Here is a 24437-nt window from a genome sequence, read left to right on the forward strand (position 1 = left end):
CGTTGATACATGCAGATTTGTTTATTGAGACATATGAGTCGGAAACAGAATGAAGTAAGACAGCAAAGAGCCTAAGACCCTGTCTAGGGAAGGAGGGTGGCGTCTGTACACACCACAATGACACCCACATGATAGCCACAGTGAGGTGAGCAGCGTACTGTAGGAGCACTGGGGGGAGGGTTAGAGATGCTCCCTGGAGGAATTGGTGCCTGAACTTAGTCTTGAGGGATGATTAGTAGTTATTCAAGCAGAAGGGATAAGAAAGAATCCAGAGGGAAGAAAGAATTTTAGGCAGAGGGGACAATTTGAGCATCCAAATGGTGAGTGGGGGCAATTAAATGTTATACAGGTTCATGAAAAGTGATACATCAGGGGGCGAGGAGGAAGTGTCAAAAGATGCAGACTGCAGAAACTCGGCGAGGGGGCTTTATGCCCTGAGAAATGGGCACGTCATCCCGTCAACAAGAGAGTCGCAGAGGGCAGAGACATGAGCCTTTGGAGCACAGACCTGAAGGGGATGCTAAGGTGGGGAGACCAGCTGGAAGGCTTAGTCATTACTCCATGCAGAGATGGTGAGACATAGAAGGAAAACTACACCCTGGGTGAATCCTGAACTAGACAAATGGCAGTCTGTGGGGAAGGAGGAGGCAGGATTGGGGAATGTTTAGGAAGTAAAATAGAATAAAATATTTAGACAACAAAATCAGAAATTGAAATACACAAAAGCAATAGTACTTCTTCCACTTACCTACTGTTACATTTTCTAGAAGCCTTGGAAAAAAAAGGCATTTCACATTTGCAGGTTTAGTCCCTTGATTTCAGTTTAGGATTTGAAGATTTATCCAAACCTCCTCTGCTGCTATCTGATAGTTTATGACACTATGAGAATCTCTTAATGGGAAATCACTCTAAAATTCACAAAGCCTTGCTTTTATATTTTTATTATATTTTATTACTGCAAAGAAAGAGGGAGGGAGAAACCTCCCTCCGAGAGTGAATTGCCTAATAGCTGTTAATGCAAACACTTTTTGCTATTATTAAATATAGATCGGGGTGTTATGAATGTCATCAGGATTTGCAGATTATAATTACTTCTCTCTCACCCGCCACAGACTTGTCTGGCAGAGCGTACAATTTGTTGCTTTGGCATGGGCTGAGCTCCCGGGCTGAGCCATTTATAAGAGATGTTTGAGCTGTTGAAGAGGGTATGAGGAATCTTTCCTCAAGGCAGCCTAAAGTAGGACCCCATGGGGGGCGTCATATTCAACTTGAATGAGCGTCTACATGACTCAGGCTTAGCTGCATCCTCACCTTTCGTTCCCATCTCGCTGCACAAGCTTGCCTCTCACCAGCCCAGATGCGTCAGACGGAGTTTCCTGTTCCGGCCTTCGGGTGTGCTGCCTTTCTTGGTCATTGCTTACTCACTTCCGGGCCGGATCAAACATCACGTCATTGACATTTTTATTCTCCTCGGGGCCTTGGTCTCCTCTCATGAAAGCAAAACCCCACATAAGAGGGAAAGCGTCCTATCTCTGTCCCTTTCACTCTCCTCCTCCATTTTGGAAATTTACCCTTCACATTTCTAGATTTCTCCCAGGGCTTGAGGCTTATTTGTCTACCCTCTCCCTTCCCGTGCCCTCAGTGCTCCAGTGAGTGCCTCCACTCTGGAGACCCATCTGCCCTTTGTCTCCCCAGCAAGCTGCAGCCGGGGGCTCCCAAAGAGACGATAGGAAGGCAGAGCAGGTCCAAGCATCTGGAGGCGTCTTCTGAGTCCCCAGCTCACACAGGACTTGCTGCTTCTCTTCTACCTTAGTTTGTTCTGATTGTTCTGCTGTCCCCTTTACACCACTGCACCCCAAACTCACACACACACACACACACACACACTCCTGCCTTCCCTCCCTGGCACTGAGCCAGCAACTTCAGGCCCGCAGGAACCACCCCGCTGCTCCAGACGCCATGCCTTCCCCAGCTCTGAGCCAGCAGTTCTCTGTATACAAACTGGGCAGATGTTTCTTTGCAGATTCTTCATCCTCAATTCCAGGTTGGTTATTTTCCTACCACTTGTTAGCCCATTTTTTGGCATCTCCTATTCTGATCTAAAATAATTTGTGTATTCATTGGGATAAGACACAAAAACCTTGGAATCACCTTGGTTTTTCCTCCTAACTTTCCTCCTACATCTTGCCAGAAAATATCATGCATCAAAAAATACTCATTGAAAAATAATGAAACTCAGCATAAGTCTTCACAAGACTCTATGGGATCTGGCCCCTGGCTTTCCTTCTACTCCGTGCCTTACTTATCCCTCCCTCCAGCCATATTGACTGACCCTCCTGCTTTCTAGAAACATCCAAATAAGCTCTTTTTTCGAAGTCTTTGCATGTATTTTTCCTCTGGCTGGGAAAGCTCCCCCCGACCCCATCCTCCTGCCTGTGTATGTCTGCCCTCTCTACATGCCAGTCTTTGCTCAGGTTCCCCTCAAAGAGGCCATCCCACCCACCCCCACCCCCACCCCCACCCCCACCTAAGACATCACTTCCTGCCCTGCTGCTCTTATGGCACCCTGTCTTAGTGTTATTATTTCTCTCCCTTCTAGAATATAAGCCCCACAAAGGTAGGATCTGCTGGATCCTCAACACTGAAAGCAGGTTCTGGCACTACTCATGAATAAACACTTGTTGAATGAATGAATGATGGCATGAATGAATGCATCAAGCAAACAAAAGCTGGGGCAGAGTACACTGCTAAGAAGAGTATCTCAGAGTGTTAGGGCCCGATGGCACCCCCAAGCACTGGTGGGCCTGGTGGGAGACGAGGCACATGGGAAGCAGCAAGGGTATGCACGGGGCCCTGGCAGGGTAGCCAGCCCCTGCAGGCTGGAGGAGGGGCAGGCACTGGGTGGACGTATGGCAACTGTGCCAGACAGGCTCCTGGGCCACGTGGGGGTCTACTGCTTCCATATGCCCTCAGAAGAGCACTTTCCACTGAAAATAAATTGGCCTTAAACATAGGGCTGTTTCCGGTAGTAATGGATCTACCTCCCAGCCCTGCACAAATGGTATTATTAAACTCAGGCTCAGAGACATCCAGTAGTTTAGCCAGAGTCACACAGCCTTGGTCCAATATTTCTTCCCCTACACTTAAAACTGTTCTGCTATATACATGTAATTAGTCTTGCTTGGAGGATTCTAACTGGTACTTTTTAAAACCCCTCAGCAACTCTAATGTGCAGTCAGGATGGAGAACCACCACACTAGCGGCTGAGACCACAAGGACAGCTTGCTGATGTTAACTGGAAAGAACCCTTTCCCTCCACCCCAACCATCTAACACACTTACGCAAAAGCCACTTTGTATGTGTGCTTCTCCTCTCTGCACAGGGACAGTGATGGGCTGGCCTGAGATACTAGTACATAGATTTCCTAAGCTATGTACAAGGAGACAAGGATTTAACCTCTTTCTTATTTAGCCTTGTCTCCCTGGAAAACTGTAAGCTGTCGGAGGGGCTGATATTAAGAGGGTATTGATCATTACTGTTGCTATAATTCGCGAGTGGAGGAGGGATTTGTTTGTGCCTGCATGGCCTCCTCCAGAGGGAAAGCTGAAATTCTCAGGAAGCTCATTTAAATTTTAACTCTTTTTTTTCCAAAATGACAAATATTCCTTAGGTGTCTACTCTGTCATCTCCTGTTCTGATTCCTGATTTCACATCATATGGCTAGTGCCACCAAGTGCAGGTCACTCTGCTGAGGACTAGGGCCACCATTTATCCCCTTAGAAATCTGAGGCCCAAGCATGGAACCACTGAGCCACAAGAATAGGACTATATCACCACCTTAAGGTGGTGCTCATTGTCCTGTGGGGTGACCTGGAAGAGGCAGCATGTGTGAAGGTCAGGGGGCAGGCTGTGGGCCAGCCTTGGGTGAAGGTCAGGGGGCAGGCTGTGGCTAGCGCTGGATTTGCACTTTTCTCCACCAGCTCCCAGCTAGTGACCACACATGGTGCTTGCCCTTCTAAGTCTTGGTGTCCTCATCTGTAAAACAGGAATAATACAAACCTCATAGGATTGTTGCTATGAAGGTTAAATAATGTTTAAATATTCCTAATCCTGAAACATTATGCATATTCAATAAATGCTGGTTACTAACATTCTGTTTATTAGAGATCATTTATGAATTCAGAGCACTTTATGAGAAAGTAGAGAAAAGTTACTCTCTTTCTAAGTTAAGAATCTATCATGTACTTTTCCCATTACCTAGTAATGACAATTACATTTTTACTTGGTTTTAAAGTTTACAAGTCATGCTCCTATAGATCCTATCTCCATCCTATCTTATTAAAATGTCTCTATGAAATTGGCAGAACAGGTATAATTATTTTCATTTTATAGAAGAACTGAAGCTCAGCAAGATTAAGGGCACTTTCCAAAACTACACATCCAAGATGAGAACCCAGGTTTCTTATAGCTCATCTAGTACATCTCTCAAATAGCTTCTTCACAACTGTTGCAGCAGGTATAAATTATCATGAGTGAAAGACAAATCACCCCCACTATTTTTCATTGCGGTTTTGCTTTGAGCAGAATTCTCTTCCATTCTCTCTCTCTTTCTTTTTTTTTGCTTTATGTTTTTTAGCTTTATTGGGGCATAACATATGAAAATTGCACACATTTAACATATACATCTTGGTGGGTTTGGACATATGCACATGTCTGTGATGCCAATAGACAATGAAGGAACTACACATATCCTTCACCTCCAAAAATTTCCATGTATTATTTAGCGAGTTCTTTGTTGCTTGGCTTGTTGATAAGAACACTTCCAGTGAGATCCTTTAGTCCACTAACTCCAACGCACCTTCCAGGTTTTCAACCTGCTGTTACTCCCTAGCCATCCCCTCACTCGACCCCAGAGGCTCCCATGGCATCATGATGTTCCTCTGAAAGATACTTATTGTACTTTATTGCAGGGGTTTTCAGACCTCGGTGTCCAGTAGAATTATTTGAGACCTTTTTTAAAACAATATTAGTTCACCAAGACCTCCTTGAATAGCCATTTTTTTTTAAAGCTCCCCAGGTGATTCTGATGTATAAAATCTCCCTTAGCAGAGTGTAAACCCTATCGGGGTGGTGATCAGATCTATTTTGTTCATCACTAGGATTCCAGCACCTTGACAAGTATCTGGCAATTCTATTAATTTATTATTATTATTACCATTGTTACTAATATTCATTGAGTGTTCGCTCTATGCCTGCCACTATGATAAGTAGTTTGCAGACATTTATTCCAGTTCATGCTTGCAACCACCCTGAGGAAGGAGCTATGATTACCCTACTCAAGAAAGGAGGGAACTGAGGTTTGGAAAACATTTAGTCAATACATCAGGGACTGTTTTTGACTGGAGCAGCCAATATGTCAGTTCAATTCAGGTTTCCTACCTGCTTCCATGCTAATAAATCGAATCCTGAGAAAGTGATTATGAAGAATATAATAAGGGACTCTGGGGGAATGAACTCTTAGGCACAAATTTACACCCAAGATGCTATTTCCAGGTCCTACAAATAGCATAATTTAGTTGTTGAACCACCAGAAAATTGCCTGAATTTCTCCTGGATATTCTAATATTATTTTTCAATTAAAATGCTTTTGGCTCCAAGTAGCAGGTTTACATGTGGAGTCTGAAAACAAAACAAACAAATAAAAACAATAAAAGGCAGAAATACGTCCATGTATGTTGTTGTGAATGGCAAGACTTCATTCTTTTTTATTGCTGAATAATATTCCACTGTGTATGTGTGTGTGTGTGTGTGTGTGTGTGTGTGTGTGTGTGTGTAGGGATATACCTATACAGCATCTTCTTTACCCATTCATCTATCAACGGACACTTAAGTTGCTTTCCTATCTTGACTACTAGAAATAATACTGCAATAAACATAGGGGTGTGTATATCTTTTGGAATTAGTGTTTTGTTTTCTTTAGGTAAATACCCAAAGGGGGAATTACTGTGTCACATGGTAGTTCTGTTTTTAATTTTTAATTCTATAATGTATATAATTGTCAAATCATTGAAATTAAATAATATTGCCTGTCAACTATACTTCAATTAAAAAAATAAAATAAAATACCTGATGATTAAACCAGATTCCTCTTCATACTATTTTAAAACAAGTTTAACCCTAAAAAAACAAGGTGCTAAAGAAATAAATGTCAGCTCGAGGGATTCATGATGACCACTGAGAGAGATTTTGGTGGCAAGGACATTTGGTGGTAGCTAATGTTCTCCTCTTTTATTTTTAGGTCAACAGTGACCTTGTTTACATTACAGCTAAGAAAGATGGCACTCATGTGGTTGAAACTGTTGATGCTACCCACATCGGGAAATTAATTGTGACCAAACAAATTGGAGGAGATGGCATAAATGATATTACTGATACCTACAAATTCCAAGAAGGTAATTTGTTACAATCAAGTGAAGATTTCTTTGCCCAAGTCCATTTAGCACTCACCCTCCATTACTGACATGTGTCCCAGAGAATGTACTGGCATTTGCAGCATTTGGTATAAGTTCTCATGAGTGAAAGACACATCACACCCACTACTTTTCATTGTGGTTTTGCTTTGAGCAGAATTTTCCTTACATGGCTTATAAAAATGATTTGGCTTCAAGTCGTCTATTTTAATAGAATGTAGAGCACATCCTTGTTCACAAAAATATGAAAGAACCTTACTGGAAATATTAGGAAACATTGTATAACTAATGTAATTTTAGTTCAGTAATAGAAATTTGAATAGCTATTCACATTTGTTTAGTACTTTACAAACTATTTTCACATGCATTGTTCCATTGAATCATCATGTAAGTCCCTTGAGGTAGATGATAAAATATTAATAGGACAGTGCAATCTCACTCATTCAGCCCAATTAGGTTGAAGGCCTATTCAACTGTAAGATACTGTTAAGGCAGTGTTGTTAACTTTTATTGTGTAGAATGGTTCCAATGGAGCTTTGAGTTCAAGTCCATCTCAGTAAGTACTGAGTACCTACTCAATGCCTGGAATTGGGTTTAGTGCCAGGGATTCCCTCAGTGAGCAGGACCCATTTCTGTTCCAGGCCAAGTGAAAGGATCATTACGCAGAGGGGCCCTTGGGAACAAAGAAAGAAGGATACTTGGTCCAGCCAAGAGATTCAGAAAAAGTGAAGCCATGTAAGAGATGTCGCAGACTGTGGCTAAAGAAATACAGAAAGGGGTCTCCAGGAAGTAGGAACGTGGTCAAAGGCATGAAGGTGGAAAGTAACTTGTGTGTTTAGGGCCCTGGAGACATCACTAAAGCATAAGATTGAGGGCCCAGTGGCTGGAAACAAATCTTAGAAGTGGACAGACGGTGGAGGACCTTGGGTGTCTTGATGGGGAACACAGAGTACATTTTACAAATGAGTCCACCAGCAGAGGTTTTTAGGAATGGCATTTATTTTAGTAAATGGGTAACAGTGATGAGTAACTAGCTTATACGTAAATATTCATCAGTATTCCTGAAGTGCTAAGGAGTGCAGAATTTGTTTTCAATGTTTTAGACACTCCCTCTGTTCTTATTTACAAAATCAATTTGCACTATAAAGAGAAAGCTTGCTGAATTGAGAACTCTTGTGCATGGTAATTAGAAATTCAGGATTTTTGTCCTCTGCATTAGTGATTTTTTGCTGTATTTCTGAAATGGTTCATTCTTCACTTCTGTTGTTCATCATCCATTGCACAACATAGATACAAAAGATTTTTTTCTCTTTTTGGCTTTTTCCTGAAAAGAGAGCAAAAAAAGCACCATAAATACAATAAAACAAAACAAACAAGTAATGACATCTCATTACAGAATTACAGGCAAAGGTGTGGAAAGGAAAAAGAAGAAGTAAAAGAAACTAGCCATAACATTCAGCCATTATTCCTTCATCCATTCAACAACTTGCTACTCACCACCCACTCTATTCCCAGTCCTGCTCAGGGATGGGGATGCGCTCAGCCCTGCCTTCCCAGCCAGCTGGAGAGGGGAGCAGGAGGCAGCCCCTCAGCAAGCTGCATGGCAGGCGCCCCAAACCAGGGTGGACACAGAGAGAGGGCTCCCGGGCCAGGCTCAGGGCTCTCTGAGACGGAAGGGGAAACAGACATTGACTAGGAGGAGCATGGGGAGGGAGTTCTTCAGGAAAAGACGGGAAGACAGGGTTTGTGGATAAACCCTCCCAGTGTGGAAACAGTCCTGAGCGGACAGTGTGGGGAATGAGAGCCATGCCTACAGGTAGCTGTCCAAGCTGCCGTCTGTCTTGTCTAAACTACACAGCCAAGTGCCATTCCCGTTAGCTGTCATCCGCAGAGGTGGCAGCGAAGGTCAAGCTGTCACCAAAAGAAGGACCCCAAAGCAGTCCAAGAAAGAGGAGTCAGGGCCTTGGCCAGAGTGGACGCCAGGCTAAATCAAATTGAACGTGCCAACTCTGAATGAGGAAGAGTCATGAGGCCCATACCTCCAGAGCCTGGCAGGAGGGCAAGGTCCAGGCTGGCGGAGGTTGTAGGGTCTGGTCCAAGCAGAAGAACCCCTAAATCTCAGACAGTTTAAGAGATACTCTACCTTGCTTCTTCTGGGCTGGAGTTTGATCCCAGGTGGATAATTTGCCTCCTAATCAAGGATGGCATATGAATTTCAAATTCTAACTTTGGGAATGACCACGTGGGTGTGCTGTTTAGAGACTGTACCCCGATGTGGTGGGGAAGAGCAAGTGTGTGATGATCGACGTCTTCCTTGGCTCCCAGCAGAGACCCCCACCATCCATGGTCATGCATTTGCCACCCTGATTCTCATTATTGAATCTGTTGTATCATTTTTTTTTTTTTGATCCACAAATGCTGAATGTGGCCAGGAGAATGTGAGGGTAGTAAAAACATAGAAAAGAAAATTACTTCCATTTTTAGGAATTAGCTATTTTAATTAAATTGTAGAAAGAATGTTGTTCACTTTGATGAACTAAAGCTTAATGTTAATGTCGTATCTTTTTTCAAAATAAAAGATTAGACTATAAAATCTTGAAAACCAGAATTCTTAAAACTTCTGTGGCCATATGTCTCCTTTTATGGTGGTGACTGGGTCCCATTTCCTCTTGGCTCCACCCAGTATTCCCTCTGTCACTCTTGTAAATCTCTCCTCCATCAGCTCCGTTCCATTTACATGTAAGCAGGCTCAAGCGTCATGTGTTAAAAACAATCGCAAAACTCTTTTTCAATAATATAGCCTCCACCAGACATGGCCCATTCTTTCTCCCTCCTTGCCTCCCCAGCCAGGCATCTTAAAAGAGCTGCCCTCCCTTGGCATCCTGTGCCTTCCCCTTTATTCCTCACCTATCGTACCTGAGTTGTGATACCAGGATGCCCTTGAAGCTCTTCTCAAGGTTGAGACCACCTGATTGCCACATGGAATAAACATTTTGCAGACCTCAGCTTGCCTGATCCCCCACATCTTTTGATGCTATTGCTCTCTCCCAATTCTTAAGAGTCTCTCTTCCTTCTTATGATACAACTTTCTCCTTGGTTCCATCCTGAACTACCATTTTTTTCTATTGTCTTCTGCAACTCCAAGCTCCACTTTCTTCAGTCCCTCTGAATGTTACTTCATTGCAGGCATCAGCCCTTGGTCCTCATCCCCAGCCACATTCTGTTCTTTCTACATAGCTGGGGTTAGTTCACATACACACTGATCACTCCCAAGTCGGTGTCGCCAGCCTCGACTTTTCAGCTCTACATTCACCAAAATCTCCCCTAGAAACCTGAACTGACCCTCCTCAAACTCTGCCTTCTCCCACTTTCTCTCCACCCCAGATCTATTTCCCCACGCTCCCTACCCCAGTGAAGAGATCCACAATCCACCCAGATCTGGCCACTTGAGAATCATTCAAGCCCCAGAGCATCCAGATGCCCCTTTGGTGGTTCAAATTCATTTTCTCCCTCTATCTCCATGGCTACTCCCTGTGGAGGGAAAAAATGCTCCGAGAGGCCTTCCCTGCCCCCAGAAGGTGCTGAGTCTCTCCCATGTCCCAGGCACCAACATGCAAACACCTGACCGAGTGTCTGTGATGGACACAAGTCTGATCCCTCTCCCTTGTCCCGAGACCCATGTGGGAAGGGCTGAGCTGCTAATCTGAGCCTAGCTCAGTGTAGGGACATTTTAGGGGCTTGACTAGCCTGAAAATCTAAGGGTAAGTCAGGAGGCACTTGCACAGGTGAGCTGACTTGAACATCAATGTCCTGAACTGGTCTCTTTAGTACCTATTATAAAGATAAGAATCTTGTCTCTGGATGAAAACAAAGTGCTTCTACAAACCTTGATCCTTCAGAGCCCCTGGGCCAGGGTGGGCCATAGGCCCTGGAGACATGGTGTTTGCATTCTAGCTCGGGAAATAATGTCACACAGCAACAAGTCCTGGGAAAAGGAAAGAAAGCCAGGTGATGTGTTAGTGTGAGATGAGAAGCTAGGATTAGGAACACATCATGCAGGGTAAGGTGGGGGAGCAGGCGAGGCACTCTGGGAAGGTTGCATTTACACTAAGACCCAAAGAGTGAGCAGAGGCCTCATCAGACTGAAAGGGCATTTCCATTACATCCTAGTCAAGGGAAAGATGTTTTGACCTTACTGCTGGAGGCCACAGCAGAAGCTTAGAAAATATAATCTGGCTATAGAGCATTCTCCCACAGCACTAAATTCATCGCCCGGAATTATGTAAGATGTCTGAGCATAAAGCTCAGCTGCAGAGAGACAAGAATTCTGCAGAGCTCTGGGAATCCCCGTGTGTTTGCCTCTCCTCTGGGCCAGCTCTTCCTGTAGCATCCCCAGCTGCCTCTGCCTGGCAGCTCCTGCTCTAGGGAAGCTGTTCCCCAGAAGGAAGCTGGAGGTTCCTCCATCCACAGCAGGCACTACAGTCTCATAGCTGCCCCAGGGCTTCCTCTCACCTGGGCAGCTCAGCCTCTCTCCCTCACGGGGGAGACTCCCAGACCACATTCCTGCTGCTGGTGTTAGCCTCTTGCATTTTCCCTAAATGCATATTTGGTGCCCGTCCAAAGTGATAATCATTAATGCTCTCTTTCTTATGGAGCTATTCCCCAGATACTTTCTGCTAAAATATTTCAGTTTCCCTTGTCATAACCCCTCCCTTCCCTTTATAATTACCTCCCTCCTATTGATTTGTAAACACATGCTCTCGCCAGGGGTTGCCCTAGACATATTGTTTTGGGCACATCCATGCAGTCTTGACAATCAGAGAAATTGTTAATATACACACACACAAATTGCACCTTCACGTTTGTTTGCCGCACCTGCTGGAATTTTCTCCATCTTTGCCAAGTACTAGTAGGTTCCAATTCTTATGCATGGACAACCTCCAATCCACTGAATAACCCTGTGCTGTAGACACCCTTTCTTTCACAAACAAGGAAACTGTGAGAACAGGACCTTCCCTGTAGAGTTGTTCTGGAGATTCAGTGAGATCATGCACAACATGCTCTTACCACAACACCAGCCACAATGAGCTCTCAGTGATAGTTATTATTATTAATTGGCCTCTTCATTTCCATCACATTTCATATTAACTAAGCGAAGTAGAAGACAATATCTTAAAACTAGTGTGATTATAAAAGCCAGCATTTTTATTTCAAAATGATTCTTTTTTGCTAGCCATTCCATGCCTAGCTTTTACAAGCCAAAGAATTCGCCTGTCTTCCACAACACACTAAGATACGCCCAGAGGCAGCAGGATGGCAAAGAGAACTGATGATCCCTGCGCACCTGCTCAAGCCCCGACCCCCTAGGGCAGAGCATTTGGTCCCATGTTCTGTAGGGAGTGTTAGCCCAGCTTGGAGTTGGGAACAAGCTGTCAGGCCTCCCTTGTACCTGTAGTCCTCACTTGCTCACCTGCACGAAGCAAGTTTTTTTCTTCCAGAGCCCACCCCTTCTCCTCCTCTCCCTGTCTTCCTCTCCACCACCACCATATTGAAAACCCCGCATAAGACGTTTTCCTAAAAGCAGCACACACATCTCAAACTGCATTAGAACTTTGGTGCACCACCAATTGCCCATAGGTGTCCCTCAAAAAAAACATGTTCAGTGTCAAATGATCGTGTGAAATCTTGTGTTAAATAGGTCTCCTCGCTGTAGGGCTCAATCTCAGAACCTTTGATAGGCTAACGAACACTGTGAACATCCAGGAGCCACTAGAGAACCCAGCGCTCTCCAAGGGAACTTGGCCTTAAAGCATCTTTGTAGAGAACATTTGTTAACAATTTGCTAGATCCGAGTGTAAGAGCCAATGCACTGTTTGGGAAAAAGTGATCTCTGCTCTTTGCCAGGGACAGAATTCAACAGAGGCAAGAGTGGAGGGCAGGACGGGAGCTGCCCAGGGAGAGAAAGATGAAGAAAACAGGTCTTGTCTTGTCAGGGAGATGAACGAATAGGACAAAACTCATGCTGCAGAATATGGAATGGCAAGATGCAACTACTGCCAAAAATCTTTGCTTAGAGACTCCCAAATTCTAGCTTCATGTAGGGCTTGGGAAGTGAAGCAAATGGACACCACAGTTTGAGAAGAGTTACATTTTGTCAATTCCACCTGCTGAACTCTGAAATAGCAGCACTGGAGAAACAACACTGGAAGCAACTGAAACAACCCTTTCAGATAGGCCCTGAGATGCTGCCTAACTCGGTATCCTGGGCAAGTCATAACTGCCCAGGGGCTCAATTTTGCAGAATCTGATGACACCTGCCCCAGAGGGGAGCTATGTGGCTCATAGAGGCAATCCAACAGTGTGCTCATTAATGTGGCTTTCTCTTTGATGGATTGCATTTCTTTTTCCCTGTTACTATCTCTGCATCTTTCCTAGGTCAAGAGGAAGAGAGACTGGCCCTAGAAACCGCAATGATGTATGGGGCTAAAAAGCACGTCAACACAGAAGGCATCATCAAGCCGAGGTCTGACGTGGACATGGACTTTGAAGTGGAAAATGCCGTGCTGGGAAAAGACTTCAAGGTCACCATCACCTTCCAGAACAATAGCCCCAATCACTACAGCGTCTCAGCCTATCTCTCAGGCAACATCATCTTCTACACCGGGGTCTCCACATCAGAATTCAAGAAGGAGACATTCGACGTGAAGCTGGATCCCTTGTCCTGTAAGCTAACGAGGGGGGCTCTTCTCTCCGGGACTCTCATCTGCCTCCCTATCTAGCTCAGTGCTGACACTCACTAATGACATTTTGTCAGAATTAAAAGGGCTGCCCACACACAGGAGTGTGAAAGGAAAACCCACTTCTAGAGAGGCCTCCACTTTGACTTCATATCTCACGCATGCAAGTGGAACACTGAAATTTTCAAAGCCTAGAGCCCTATGAGGGAAAATTACATGTGGGCTGAGGACCTGAAGCATCTGCACCCCCTGGGAGCTGGTGGGAAATGCAGACTCCCCGGCACCACCCCAGATCTGTGGGATCAGGATCTCAAGGGGATTGGGATGCATGGGGAAGTCTGTGATACACACACCCCTCAGAAAGCCAGACCTCTGTGAGTGTCTCTCTCCCCAAGTCAGGAAGGGGTTTTGGGTTCTGTGCAGAAGGAATGATGTGTTTTGCTTTACCATTTGGAAGGCAGGGGCATCTAAGCTGTGCATATAGGCTGTTTCTAAAAGATGATCTGTCTGATGTACAGGGACAGAGGAGAGCCCACCCTTGGGAGAGGAGACTAGAGATTCAACATGTGTGTCCAGGAGCCTCTGAAAGGTTTTTCTTTCCTTATCAACCCTCATGGGACCCCTTTCTCATCCCTTATTCCTTCCAGCCTCCCTTACATACATGCCTTCCCAAAGCATCTCCTTTACTATAAGAGTTCAGAATATTTTAAGCCAGATTGGGTCAATATGCTACAGCTTACCTTAGGGATTGCAATTTCCACCCGTCCACATTCCTTGGGTTACCAGCATTGAGGGGGCACAAACCACTAGACAAAATGATCCAATCAGTAAACCTGGTCTCCAGGCAGAACATGTCGAGTTAGACAGAGCAGGTTGGAAAGGATGAAACACATCAGGGCCCTAGATTTCTGTGAACCTAATGTATGGCACAGAAATAGAAAAAAAAAGAAAAAGTGTATGAATGATACAAGTTTTACAAAGTTCATTCATCTCAAATGTTTTAGGCTTTCTGGCTTCAGAAATTGCCCCAAGCCCCAGAGTACCCTGGGAGGTTTCAGAAAGATATTCCCAGAAAACTTAGCAACTACCCCTAAAAATCCTAATTCTGAGAAACCTACCCAAATTTGAGGAAGCAAATCTCCCTGGCCTCAGTAATGTGGCTAACAGTTATGAAATCACTGTGGTATTGTCTTTGGAAACTGGAAGATCTAGCATTTTTCCTATCCCTCAAGGTGGGAGAGGTAATTCCGGCTTCTCGTGAGAATAGACGGTAGGGCCGAGGCCCACACTAGTTCGGATGCTGTCACAATAGTCCAGTGGGAGAGGGTGGTGGTCGTGAAAAGAGGTAGTGAGACGTTGTCAGGTCTGGGTTTGTTCTGAAGGTAGAGCCCAATGGCTTGGGTGGCATACTGGGCATGTGGTGTGAGAGAGGAGCATGTGGAAGAAACTAAATGAGAGAATATATGTGAAGTGCTTCACACATGCTAGGCTCTCAGTAAATAACTTGAAACATGTTTACATTTGGGGAAAGTGAAACTGGAATTATGTGTTGATGTGTTCAAGGCCACAAAGAGCAATTAGAAGCAAAAAAGGTCACAGAAGCCAGGTCCCATTCAGGCAATGGTAGTGAGCTTGGGCTAACCACGGGCCCGACGGCCCAGGGACTGTTCTGTACCCAAGCTCCCACCACCCGGAATCCAGCTGCCACTCTCTCCCCAGACAGGGAACTCCATGCCATCGTTTTCCCACAGCATGGGGGTTCCATCTCTCAATCTCCTTGCCTTCTCTCCCTAATACGATGAAATAAGGAGCTTACAGAGTTAGAAGGCTCGAATGGCATGACAGCTTAGCCCTCTCAGTCATGGATCCAGATACAGCTGATCAAATCTAAAACACAGGACCCACCTGCTCAGCCCACCCCAAGGCTTGCCCTGAATAGCTTGAAGGCAGTTGGAGAAAAAAGCAGTTCTTCCTGCTTTTCTCTGCAGGAAGGTGGCATTAAATTGCATATTGCAGTCTAAAATAAATTGCAACCTATTGCAAAAAGTCACAAGATTCTAGACCTTGACCAAGCAGGTCAGAGTTCCTAGGAGGCTTTATTGCAAAGAAAGTTTTCCAAGCAGGATGGGAGGCATACTTTTCAGATTGATGAGTAAGGCTGATAGAATCAGCCTGTGGGATTTGAATAACTTAAACCTTCTAGTACCTTCAAAGGTGCTATCATTTCCACTTGGCTATATTTAGTTTTCTTTGCTTTTTGGAAAAGAGATGAGGCAGCTCCAGTCTGTGGCTCCCTTGGCTTTCCCCAGATACTGTAAATGATATTGGCAGGGTCCCAGCTCCACCACTCACAGAATGAAAATCTATTCTTCTTTCTCTTGCCATGTTTAATAAACTTTATCTAGAACAATTTCTTGTGCAGTGGCAAAACATAGCACTTACATAACAGACTATTTCAGGAGCACTGTTCTCTTGGGCTTGGAAGAACAGCCCAGTTTCTTTAGTGCTATGATTTAGAGAATGTTCTACCTTGGAGAATAAAGGGGGTCCTGATGCTGCCATTACAAAGGCAGCAAAAGCCTCTGTAAAGACTGGTAGAAAGAAGTCAGACACATCCCACCAGCCTAAAGGAACCCAGCAGTCAAACACAGACCTCCAGAAACAGCCAGAGGAAGTCCATTTTTATATTAACACTGATGGCAGCCAGAGGCAAAATGCATCTTCAAGGCCTGTCACCTTACCACCCCAACTGTCCAAATCTGGGAAGTGGAAAATAGACCCCAGGTGCTAGGTCATAACCAACTGAGGGACAGAGTCTTATGCATCTGGAGAATGAATGGCAAGGGGAGTCATGTAAGAAGCAGGGTCCAGGCTCAGGCCTAAAGAAGGCAATATGAGAGGGTCATTCAAAAAGGTAGCCTCTGAGGGCCAAGGTCAAGGCAGGGTCATAGGTTCAAAAGGGTGACTCTGAATGGAAAAGGACTGCCCAGCAATCAAGCCAAGCTGTTTAGTACTTGTCTAGATGGACCAATCCACCTAATAACTCTGCACAGCCTAGGGCCGGGCTTCTCGGCCAAGGCACCAAATTGCTATTTCAGGCTGGATAATTGTCATGGGGACTGTCCTGTGTACTGTAGTATATTTAGCAGCATCCTTGGCCTCTGTCCACTAGATACCAGTAGCAATCCCTAGTTTTGACAAAATGTCACAAAATTGTCTCCAGACATTACCAACATCCCCTGGGGAGTGAGGCGCAACACTGTTGACAACCACTGGTCTAGGCTGGCCAACCTTTGCCAGAAATTAGGTGGGGTCTGGCGTGCAGGAGTTTCATTTTTCAAACTGAGACTTTCCCAAGTCCACGCTGACTGCCCTAACTCTGCTAGAACCTCCTGTCTGGGATCTTCACAAGCTGGGGTGGAGCACAGAAGCTGCATGTCTAACAAGCTCCAGGCTATGACGCTGCTGGTCTGGGACCACACATGGAGCAGCAAGCACCTGTGTTCAAGGGTGTACCTTCCACTTGAACCAAGGTTTTTACAGGGCTGGTTCTGGGGGGCTAGTCCCCTGGTTGTTAGAGCTGTGCTCCTCAACCCTGACTGCACAGTCGAGTCAGCTGCAGAGCTTTTACAATGCCTGGGCCGCAGCCTCCAAGATTCGGATTTAATTGGTTTGGGGTGGGATCAAGCAGAGCAGATTTGTTAAGTGTCTCCAAGTGGCTGGGATGTGGAGCCAAGACTGGGAGCTCTTCAGTCAGAGGGCCAGAGGCTCAGCACCTACTCACCTGTGAAGATTTGCGCATGGCCTGATACACCCTCGCCTGTGGGCCCACAACGCAGGAGGCCCTCCGGTGCCCCATGCTTGCCCCACACAGCATGCTACCCTCATTCTAGGACAGGGGCTCATTGTGGAGGGCAACAGTGAACCACCCTCTGCCCTTTAAACTATCAACTCTGGGACTTCTGCCCTTCACTGATTTCCACAAGGAGGAGGACTCTTTGGCAGAAGGCAGATACTGGGCAGGGAAGCGGTGGTGGAGACTTTCTATTCCAGGAATGTTTTCGCACCTGTGTTCAGAGCATGGGGATGGAGACCAGAGTCACCCATTTCCCTGCTGGGCGTGCCAGCTAATAACACAGCACTAGCACCAGGCTCGCACCAGCCGGCTGCGCCGCGGCCCAGACTCAACCTGCAGAAGCCCTGCCCATTGCTCTAGAATGCTTGGCTGTGGGAAATGGCAGCAGGTAATGCAGCCAGACAGGGCCTCCCTGCTGTGGTCAAAGCCACGGGACAGAATCCCTGCCCTTAGCCCAGATGGTGAGCAGAGGGGGAGCCAGAACCGCTCCCCATCCTCAGACGTCATCCTCCCTCAACACCTAAAAGCCAACGTCAGTGCCCTGAGGAAACAGGCATTTGCATAGAGGAGAGGGGGTGGGAGAGAGTTGAATGCCTCAGGTGAAAACTGGTTTCAACAGCTTCTTTCTCTTAAATAGAAAAATCATGTCAGGCTAGTACAGAAAAATTTGGAAAGGAAAATGTGGGGTGCTACAAGGAAGAGATCTAGGTGGTTGACAGTCTTGCTCAAGCACAGCCCATGGTCTGCATGAGACATCTCTCCTGGTTCTCACTGCACAAGGAGACAGCACATGGGACAGTGGCCTTGGACCTCCCCCTCCACATCTGCCATCCCGGGACCTGCCTGCCCAAATCAAAGCAGGCGCAATGAAAACCCCTTGTCCTTGGTTCTGAGCATCTTTGTCATGGTGTTGCATTTTACTAATGCAAAAGCACTGTTTGGAAAATTTCACACATTTTCTCTAGAAAGGCTTTACTGCATATTAAATTTCCAACACATTCTTTCTTTACCCAAAAGCAATAGAGTTTGTCCTGATGGACGCCCTGTTCCATTTGCTCCTCACCTATGCTGGGTTCCTGCAGGATGCTCTGCCATTGTGGAAAAGATGGGGGCACTTGGGGAAAGCAGAGCAGATCCTGCCTCAGGTCTTGATGCCCGGCATGTTTGTTTTCCCTCCTGCCAGTCAAGAGAGAGGAGGTGCTGGTCAGAGCGGGCGAGTACATGGGCCAGCTGCTGGAACAAGCATCCTTGCACTTCTTCGTCACAGCCCGCGTCAACGAGACCAAGGATGTTCTGGCCAAGCAGAAGTCCACTGTGCTGACGATCCCCACGGTCATCATCCAGGTCAGTTCCAGCACCTCAGACAAGGTAGAAAGGCAAGCTTGTTGATTAGACACCCAAGCTTAGTGTGTGTGTGAGAGAAAGATTGTGTGTCCTGCTCAAAAAAAGAAGAAGGAAAACGGAGCTAGGATCTTCCTGTTCTTTGAAAGAAGTAAACCGCCCTATAAATAGACATGCACATATAACACTTTCTCTCCTCTCCAGATTTAAATATATAGATGTGGCTGCAGATATAAATATAACCTGTGGGTATAAACACACTTGTGGAGGAAGATAGAGATGTGTAACAGATACAGATACTTAGAACTTTCAGTGTCTCCAGAGCAGAGTGGGTCAGGCGTGACATAAGATGGGGACCGCCTGGATGGCCTCCCACCTGCATTTTGGACGGTACTATTGTTCACTGAGATATACATGTATACAGTAAATGTCACAATTTACTGTATACAATGTGCAAACAGAAATGTCAACCTGATGGTAATGATTCTTTATATATGTATACAACTTGCAACCACGGCCAGGTGAACATAGAGAGGATTCCAACACCCCAGAAGGTTCCCTCCTGCCCCTTCCCCATCACCAAAATAACCACATTTCTGACTTCTGTCACCATAAGGTTTTTGCCTATTTAGCTGGTAGTTTTAATAGTGTCTCCCCACTTACCACCAGAAATCTCTGCCCAAATGGTTTGGAGGAATTTGGAGGAATTTGGCAGAGGAGGACTGTAGATGGGTGGGAACAGAAGACAGAGGTGGTAGCCTGCATGCCCCCACAGCTCAGGAGGCTGTAAGCATCTGTAAGCACATCCCTGGGTCACCTTCCTGTCTCCACAGGGCACCTGGGGGCTGACAGCATAGCCAGCCTTGTCCAGGGCTTAGAGACCTTCCCAAGTCATTGGAGAACCTTTTTCTTGAAGTGATGAAGAATGATTAGCACAGATCCTAAGCTGCCTTCCTCACAAGTGATCGATAAATTCAAGTTTTACAAAGTCTCTCATATTTTAGATGCCGGCAGAGGTGGGGGGTGTCATGGTCAGGGAGGAAATGCATGTTTTGCGTCTTATGAATCATGTGCCGTGAGTCATCTGTGATACTAATAACTGTTGGGTAGCATTCAAAATGGCCGCTTACATTGGGCCTAGTGCTGTGGGGTGGGTGCCGTACAATCCATCACCCGAGGACAAGGCTCCCCTAAACTCAGACAGGCAGTGCCTGTGGAGGAGACAAGCCAGGCCTTTCCTCTCTAGAAAGGCCTAAATCATCACATCTCTTGGGCTCCTTTGCCCCAGGTGCCCGCCAAGGCCCATCATGGCAGCATCTGTACATGAGGCCTTAAGGGACAGAGTGAAATGGAACGTGTGGCTCTGCGGGCAGAACGGGAGACAAGTGCAAACAGACAGGTGGCACGGGGGCTCCTCCAGAGGTCCCTTCAATCCCGAGAGAACGTGAACTTAGGAACATAAGGTACTGGGTCCGCTGAGCAGGGTGACCCATGGGCTCGTGGCCGGCTCTCCCTGCGGGACGCGGGGGTCCCCGGCGGAGCACCCGTCCCCACTCTCACCCATGAACTCAACCTGGGAACCTTTCCCGCCAAAGGCCAGACCTAACTGCACCGCTGCTCATAAACAGGATGTATAATGGAAATCAATAACTTTCATCTTATAGACATTATTCACTTGGAGGATTATTTGTTAGTCATCTTCTGGGTTTACTTAAAGAAGAGTTTAGTTCCCAAGGGCCAGAGTCAAAACACCTTCTCCCGTGAGTTCAGTGACCTGGACAGGAAAGGTGTACTTTAAAAAGAGACGTGGTGGTTTTTCTTTTTTAATTCTTATTTCCATAAAGGTACCAGGAATGCTGTTCCTGGAGAAAGCTTATTTAGAGGCAGGGCCACTAGACTCAACAGGAAAGATAGAAAGTCTGGCTTCTGCCCAGTGCCACAGTTGTTCAGGAAAGGAGGCGGGACCGTCCTCACGTGAACTGTCCCTTAACGACTAAGCCCATCAGCCGTATCAACCTCAACACGGGGTTAATAACATTAGCTAAATCAGGGCAGGCAGAGAGGGGTTCCTGGGTAAAGCACCTCACACTCCGAAAGCCGCCCTCGTGTCCCCAAAGGCTGCGGGAAGCCCTGGTTCCTGAGACTCTGTCTGATGGGCTGGGCACCTGGGATGCCGCTTAGCCTACCGAAGAAGTGAAACGCAGAGCTGTGGCATCAAGGCGGCAGTCCCCATCCTGACAGTGACCGAGGGAGGGAAAGAGCACACAGAGAACAGGCCGGGTGGGAGAAGCAGGCACGAGAGGAGAAAGAAAACGTCCCACTGAAATGTTACACAGGCGACCTCAGGGAGCAGAGTCACATAAATGGCATAAAACAGGCATTGGACAGGGAGCTAAATGCAGTGAAAGTACTAAAGCACAATGGCCCTCAGGGGTCCAGAATTACCTAGGACACACGTCCTGAAGCTCTGGGAAAATGCCAGACCCGTTGGTCCATCTCCTTGAGCCCAGCTGACAGGAGCTCTCGAGGTTGCCGCAATGACTGTGCGGGCACAACACATGGTGGGGCTGGGTGGGAGGCAGAGGTTTACAAGGACGTGACCCCCAGCCGTTACGATGAGCCTTCTACTCTCATGCTTCTCTCATATTATCTTATTTTGTCCTCCCTACCATTCCACGAGGTGGGTGGTGTTGTAATCCCATTTTACAGATGAGAAAACTGAGGATCAGAGAGGGCGATGCCTGTAGCACAGTGGGCTCTGAGTTCAAAGCCTATTTTCTTGACGTTATAACTGTGTGACCTCTCTTAACTTCTGCTTCTCGTCCGTAATAGCAAGATAATGGCGATACTTACTTCATAGGTTTGTCGTGAGCGTATGAGTTACCCCGTGCCCGACCAGCGGTAAACACAGAGCGGATGTCAGTTGCTGTGACTGTTGCTATTACAGCTGTTCCTAAGCCACTTGATCATGTGCCTGATAAGGGAAGGAGGGACGCTTCCAACCCAGGCCTTTCTGACTTGGAAGTCAGTGCACATGGCCACTAGGCTATACTACTGTCACACTACTTTACAGAAAGTAGGAGATGGAGACACCTTAATAAAGGGTCCGTTTTTTCAAGAGAGATGAGATCCCATGAGTTTGAGTGGAGTGAAGTAAGGCTGTAGAAGAACAGATGACCCTCAATGGATGGATAACATTTCAAGCAGTAGAGATGGATGAGGAGGCCTCTCCAGATCCTAGGAAAACATAGGAGCAGGGCAGGGGCAAGGTGGGTGGCAGTTGTGGGGGGCAGCCAGAAGCCTGCCCTGGCTGGAGTCCAGGCTGGGAGCAGAGGACTAGTGAAGATAAACCCAGCGAGGCAGGATGGAAGCTCTGTAATGGACTCTGAACAGCAGGTCCAGTGAAGATTCAGAAGCGTGAACGTAAGGCTATTGTCATCTCTGCCCTCCCAAGAATTAGACCCCCTTCTCTTCAAAGCCTTTGCCCAAAGCACTGTCTTATTCTGGGAGTCCCCTGCTCAGCCTTGGGACTGCAGTTGCCTGGCAGCCAGTTTGCCACTGTTCTCACCCAGCTCCCTTCTTAGAGCACAGAGAGGACAACCAGCAGCAGCACTGGGCCCACCTAGCTGAAGCCCCAGCCGAACGGCTAGGCCCGTGGACACGTCCCTGCATCTGAACGGATCTGGTCCGGGATGGCGTTCATCCCTGTGATGGTAAAGACAGCGACTGCGTTAAGCTGTGCCCTCAGTTAACTATTCCCAGCACCCACCACGCATGAGTCACCGTGTGCGAACGTCATATGGAAAATGGCAGGGAGACACACTCATTAAACTTTAATGAGCACACATCTCTTTCCCATGCTATCAAAATATTTTGATGAGAAAAGTGTATTTTATTAAAATCAGACCTAGAATTTTTCTCTGCCTTCCCATGTGTTGATTGTTGTAAGATGCTTTAAGTCAGAAAAAAACTCTTTAGCATTCCGATTTTTAATGAACAGCTATTTCTTGGGAGATGGTGGGGGGCAACAGAGTGAATACAGCTGGTCTCCAGGCTAGAGGCACAGGGCATCTGGGATCTGTGGTGTGGAGCCTGGGAACATCGTTCTGGTGGGTTTTCTCATTCTCAGTAATGAAGGTTTCACAGTTTTCTTGACATCGTCCAAGTCAACTAGCGTGAGACTACCCGGAGGGGCCCTTCAGCCTCTTCTGTAGAGATGCATAGTAGTTTAGATGGCTGGAGTTGGACCTTCTAACTTCATCATCTTATCTGGGCTTCTTTTAGGTAATTCCTCAACCCCCCCCCCCCATATGTAAAATGGGACCAGCAACAGTACTGACCCGGCTGGGTCGCCGGGAGGGACCACTGCAATACCCACGTAAAGAGCCTAGCACAGTACTTTGACCACGGTGAGAGCTTCCACTCCCCATGCCTAGCAACCCTTGTTTTCTCTTCTCCTCCTCCTTCTCTCTGTCTCTGTCTCTGCCTTTCTCTCTCACACACACATTCTCTCTCTCTGAAACTGTGTCCCCTTTTGCTGAATGAATGACATCCTGATAATTATTATACTACTCCTACTATTGATTATAATCACATGTAAAACTCAGCGTTGTGAGAATTAACATCAGTCATGTCTGTGAGAGCGCTCAGCCTGTGCCAGGACCTGGCTGTTGCTGCTAAGTGACCCTTCCTCCCTGCCCAGTCCCACTGACGCCTGTAAATCCAGCATCAGTGAATCACCCAGGACAGTGTGTGGGCCTCTGGCCTAAAGCGAATGTAGCCCTCACCCGGTGGCACCGAATCTGACTGCTGGATGTTGGGTGTGTGACCTGCTTCTCATGGGAGCCACTCCTGCAGAGCCCATGGGTGTCTGAGGGGAGAGAGAAGGGGCATTCACATGCTCCTCAGGTGACCTCCAGCCAGTACCTGGGAAATAAACTCTTCTGAGGGCCGTCCCAAAGCTGCTCTTTAGCATTTTCATGGGGAACAAATCCTGCAGCCTTTGCAGAACATCATGAAACACCAGTAGAACTAATTTTCCCATTTGAACTAGGAACAATTTTGCTAAGACAAGATACAAGCAATGCTATTATGTATATGATTTTTAAAATTTACAACAGTGAGCAAACAGGTGCCTCCAAACTTAAAAAAAAATAATAATCTTTTTTAAACATTTAAAATGAGAACTGACTGTTTCCTAATTTTTTTAAACATGCATTTTAGGGTCCTTGCTGCCTCCCCCTAGGTTCCCCTAGGTTTGGCACAGTCTGAACAAGTGATAAATATGATTTTTAACATGCATTTGCTCCTTACTTGTTTGATCTGTTGGCTAAAAGAATTTTCCAGTATTTGTTCATCCTTTTTCAAGTCATTCATTCATTATTCCTTCATTTATTCAGTTCATTCAATAAATAGTTATTTGGTGCCCACTCTCTAAAAATGGTGTAGCAAATGCTTTAAAAAACTATGGGAGGAAACCTCAACATTGAGAACATTTTTATGGACTTTTCTTTGAGATGGGGGAAGGCTACTGATTTTCCTCTTAGCAGTGGCCTCCCAGGCCAGCTCTGCATTAGCCTGGGTCAACCACACCACATACAGGGCTTAGAAAAAGGGGGAATTCACAGACATCAACAAGCAGAATCTTGGCATGAGGGGCCACTGACCAGCGGGGACTTGGCACCCTGCACTTGCAGCAGTGAGCATAACACAGGCCACGGAAACGGCCCTGCTGAACCCCCAGTGGCATGCTGGGACCCTCCTCTGGGCAGAGCCGAGGCCCACTCTACATTCGTGCCCACTGTGCCCAGCCCAGGAGTGGGGGAGGTCAAGAGGGGGCCAAGTCTAGCCCACTCAGCACTCGCCAAGCCCTGCAGAGAGCTGCACCCACCCCGACAAGGGGCGCCCCTTCCTAATGCACAGGTGCATCAGGCCCAGGTCTCTAATGACTGTCCTGGTTTTGCTGTGTTCTCACTGGCACCCACAGCGCTTCCTGAGGCTCAGTGCAGAATCCTCTTCATTCCCCTTCTGCTC

General features: G+C 46.5%; 1 protein-coding gene across 1 annotated transcript in view; it reads left to right on the forward strand.

The window, feature by feature from the left end:
* The window catches only part of F13A1 (coagulation factor XIII A chain), a 154618-nt gene that overhangs the window by 117683 nt on the left and 12498 nt on the right, over positions 1-24437 (forward strand). The window contains exons 11-13 of the mRNA XM_057494210.1: positions 6299-6452; positions 12906-13193; positions 18247-18407. Coding sequence (XP_057350193.1) covers positions 6299-6452; positions 12906-13193; positions 18247-18407 — 603 coding nt within the window. The remainder of the gene's footprint in view (positions 1-6298; positions 6453-12905; positions 13194-18246; positions 18408-24437) is intronic.

This window comes from Manis pentadactyla, chromosome 16, assembly GCF_030020395.1.
Source record: "Manis pentadactyla isolate mManPen7 chromosome 16, mManPen7.hap1, whole genome shotgun sequence".
In the NCBI taxonomy this organism is placed as follows: Eukaryota; Metazoa; Chordata; class Mammalia; order Pholidota; family Manidae; genus Manis; species Manis pentadactyla.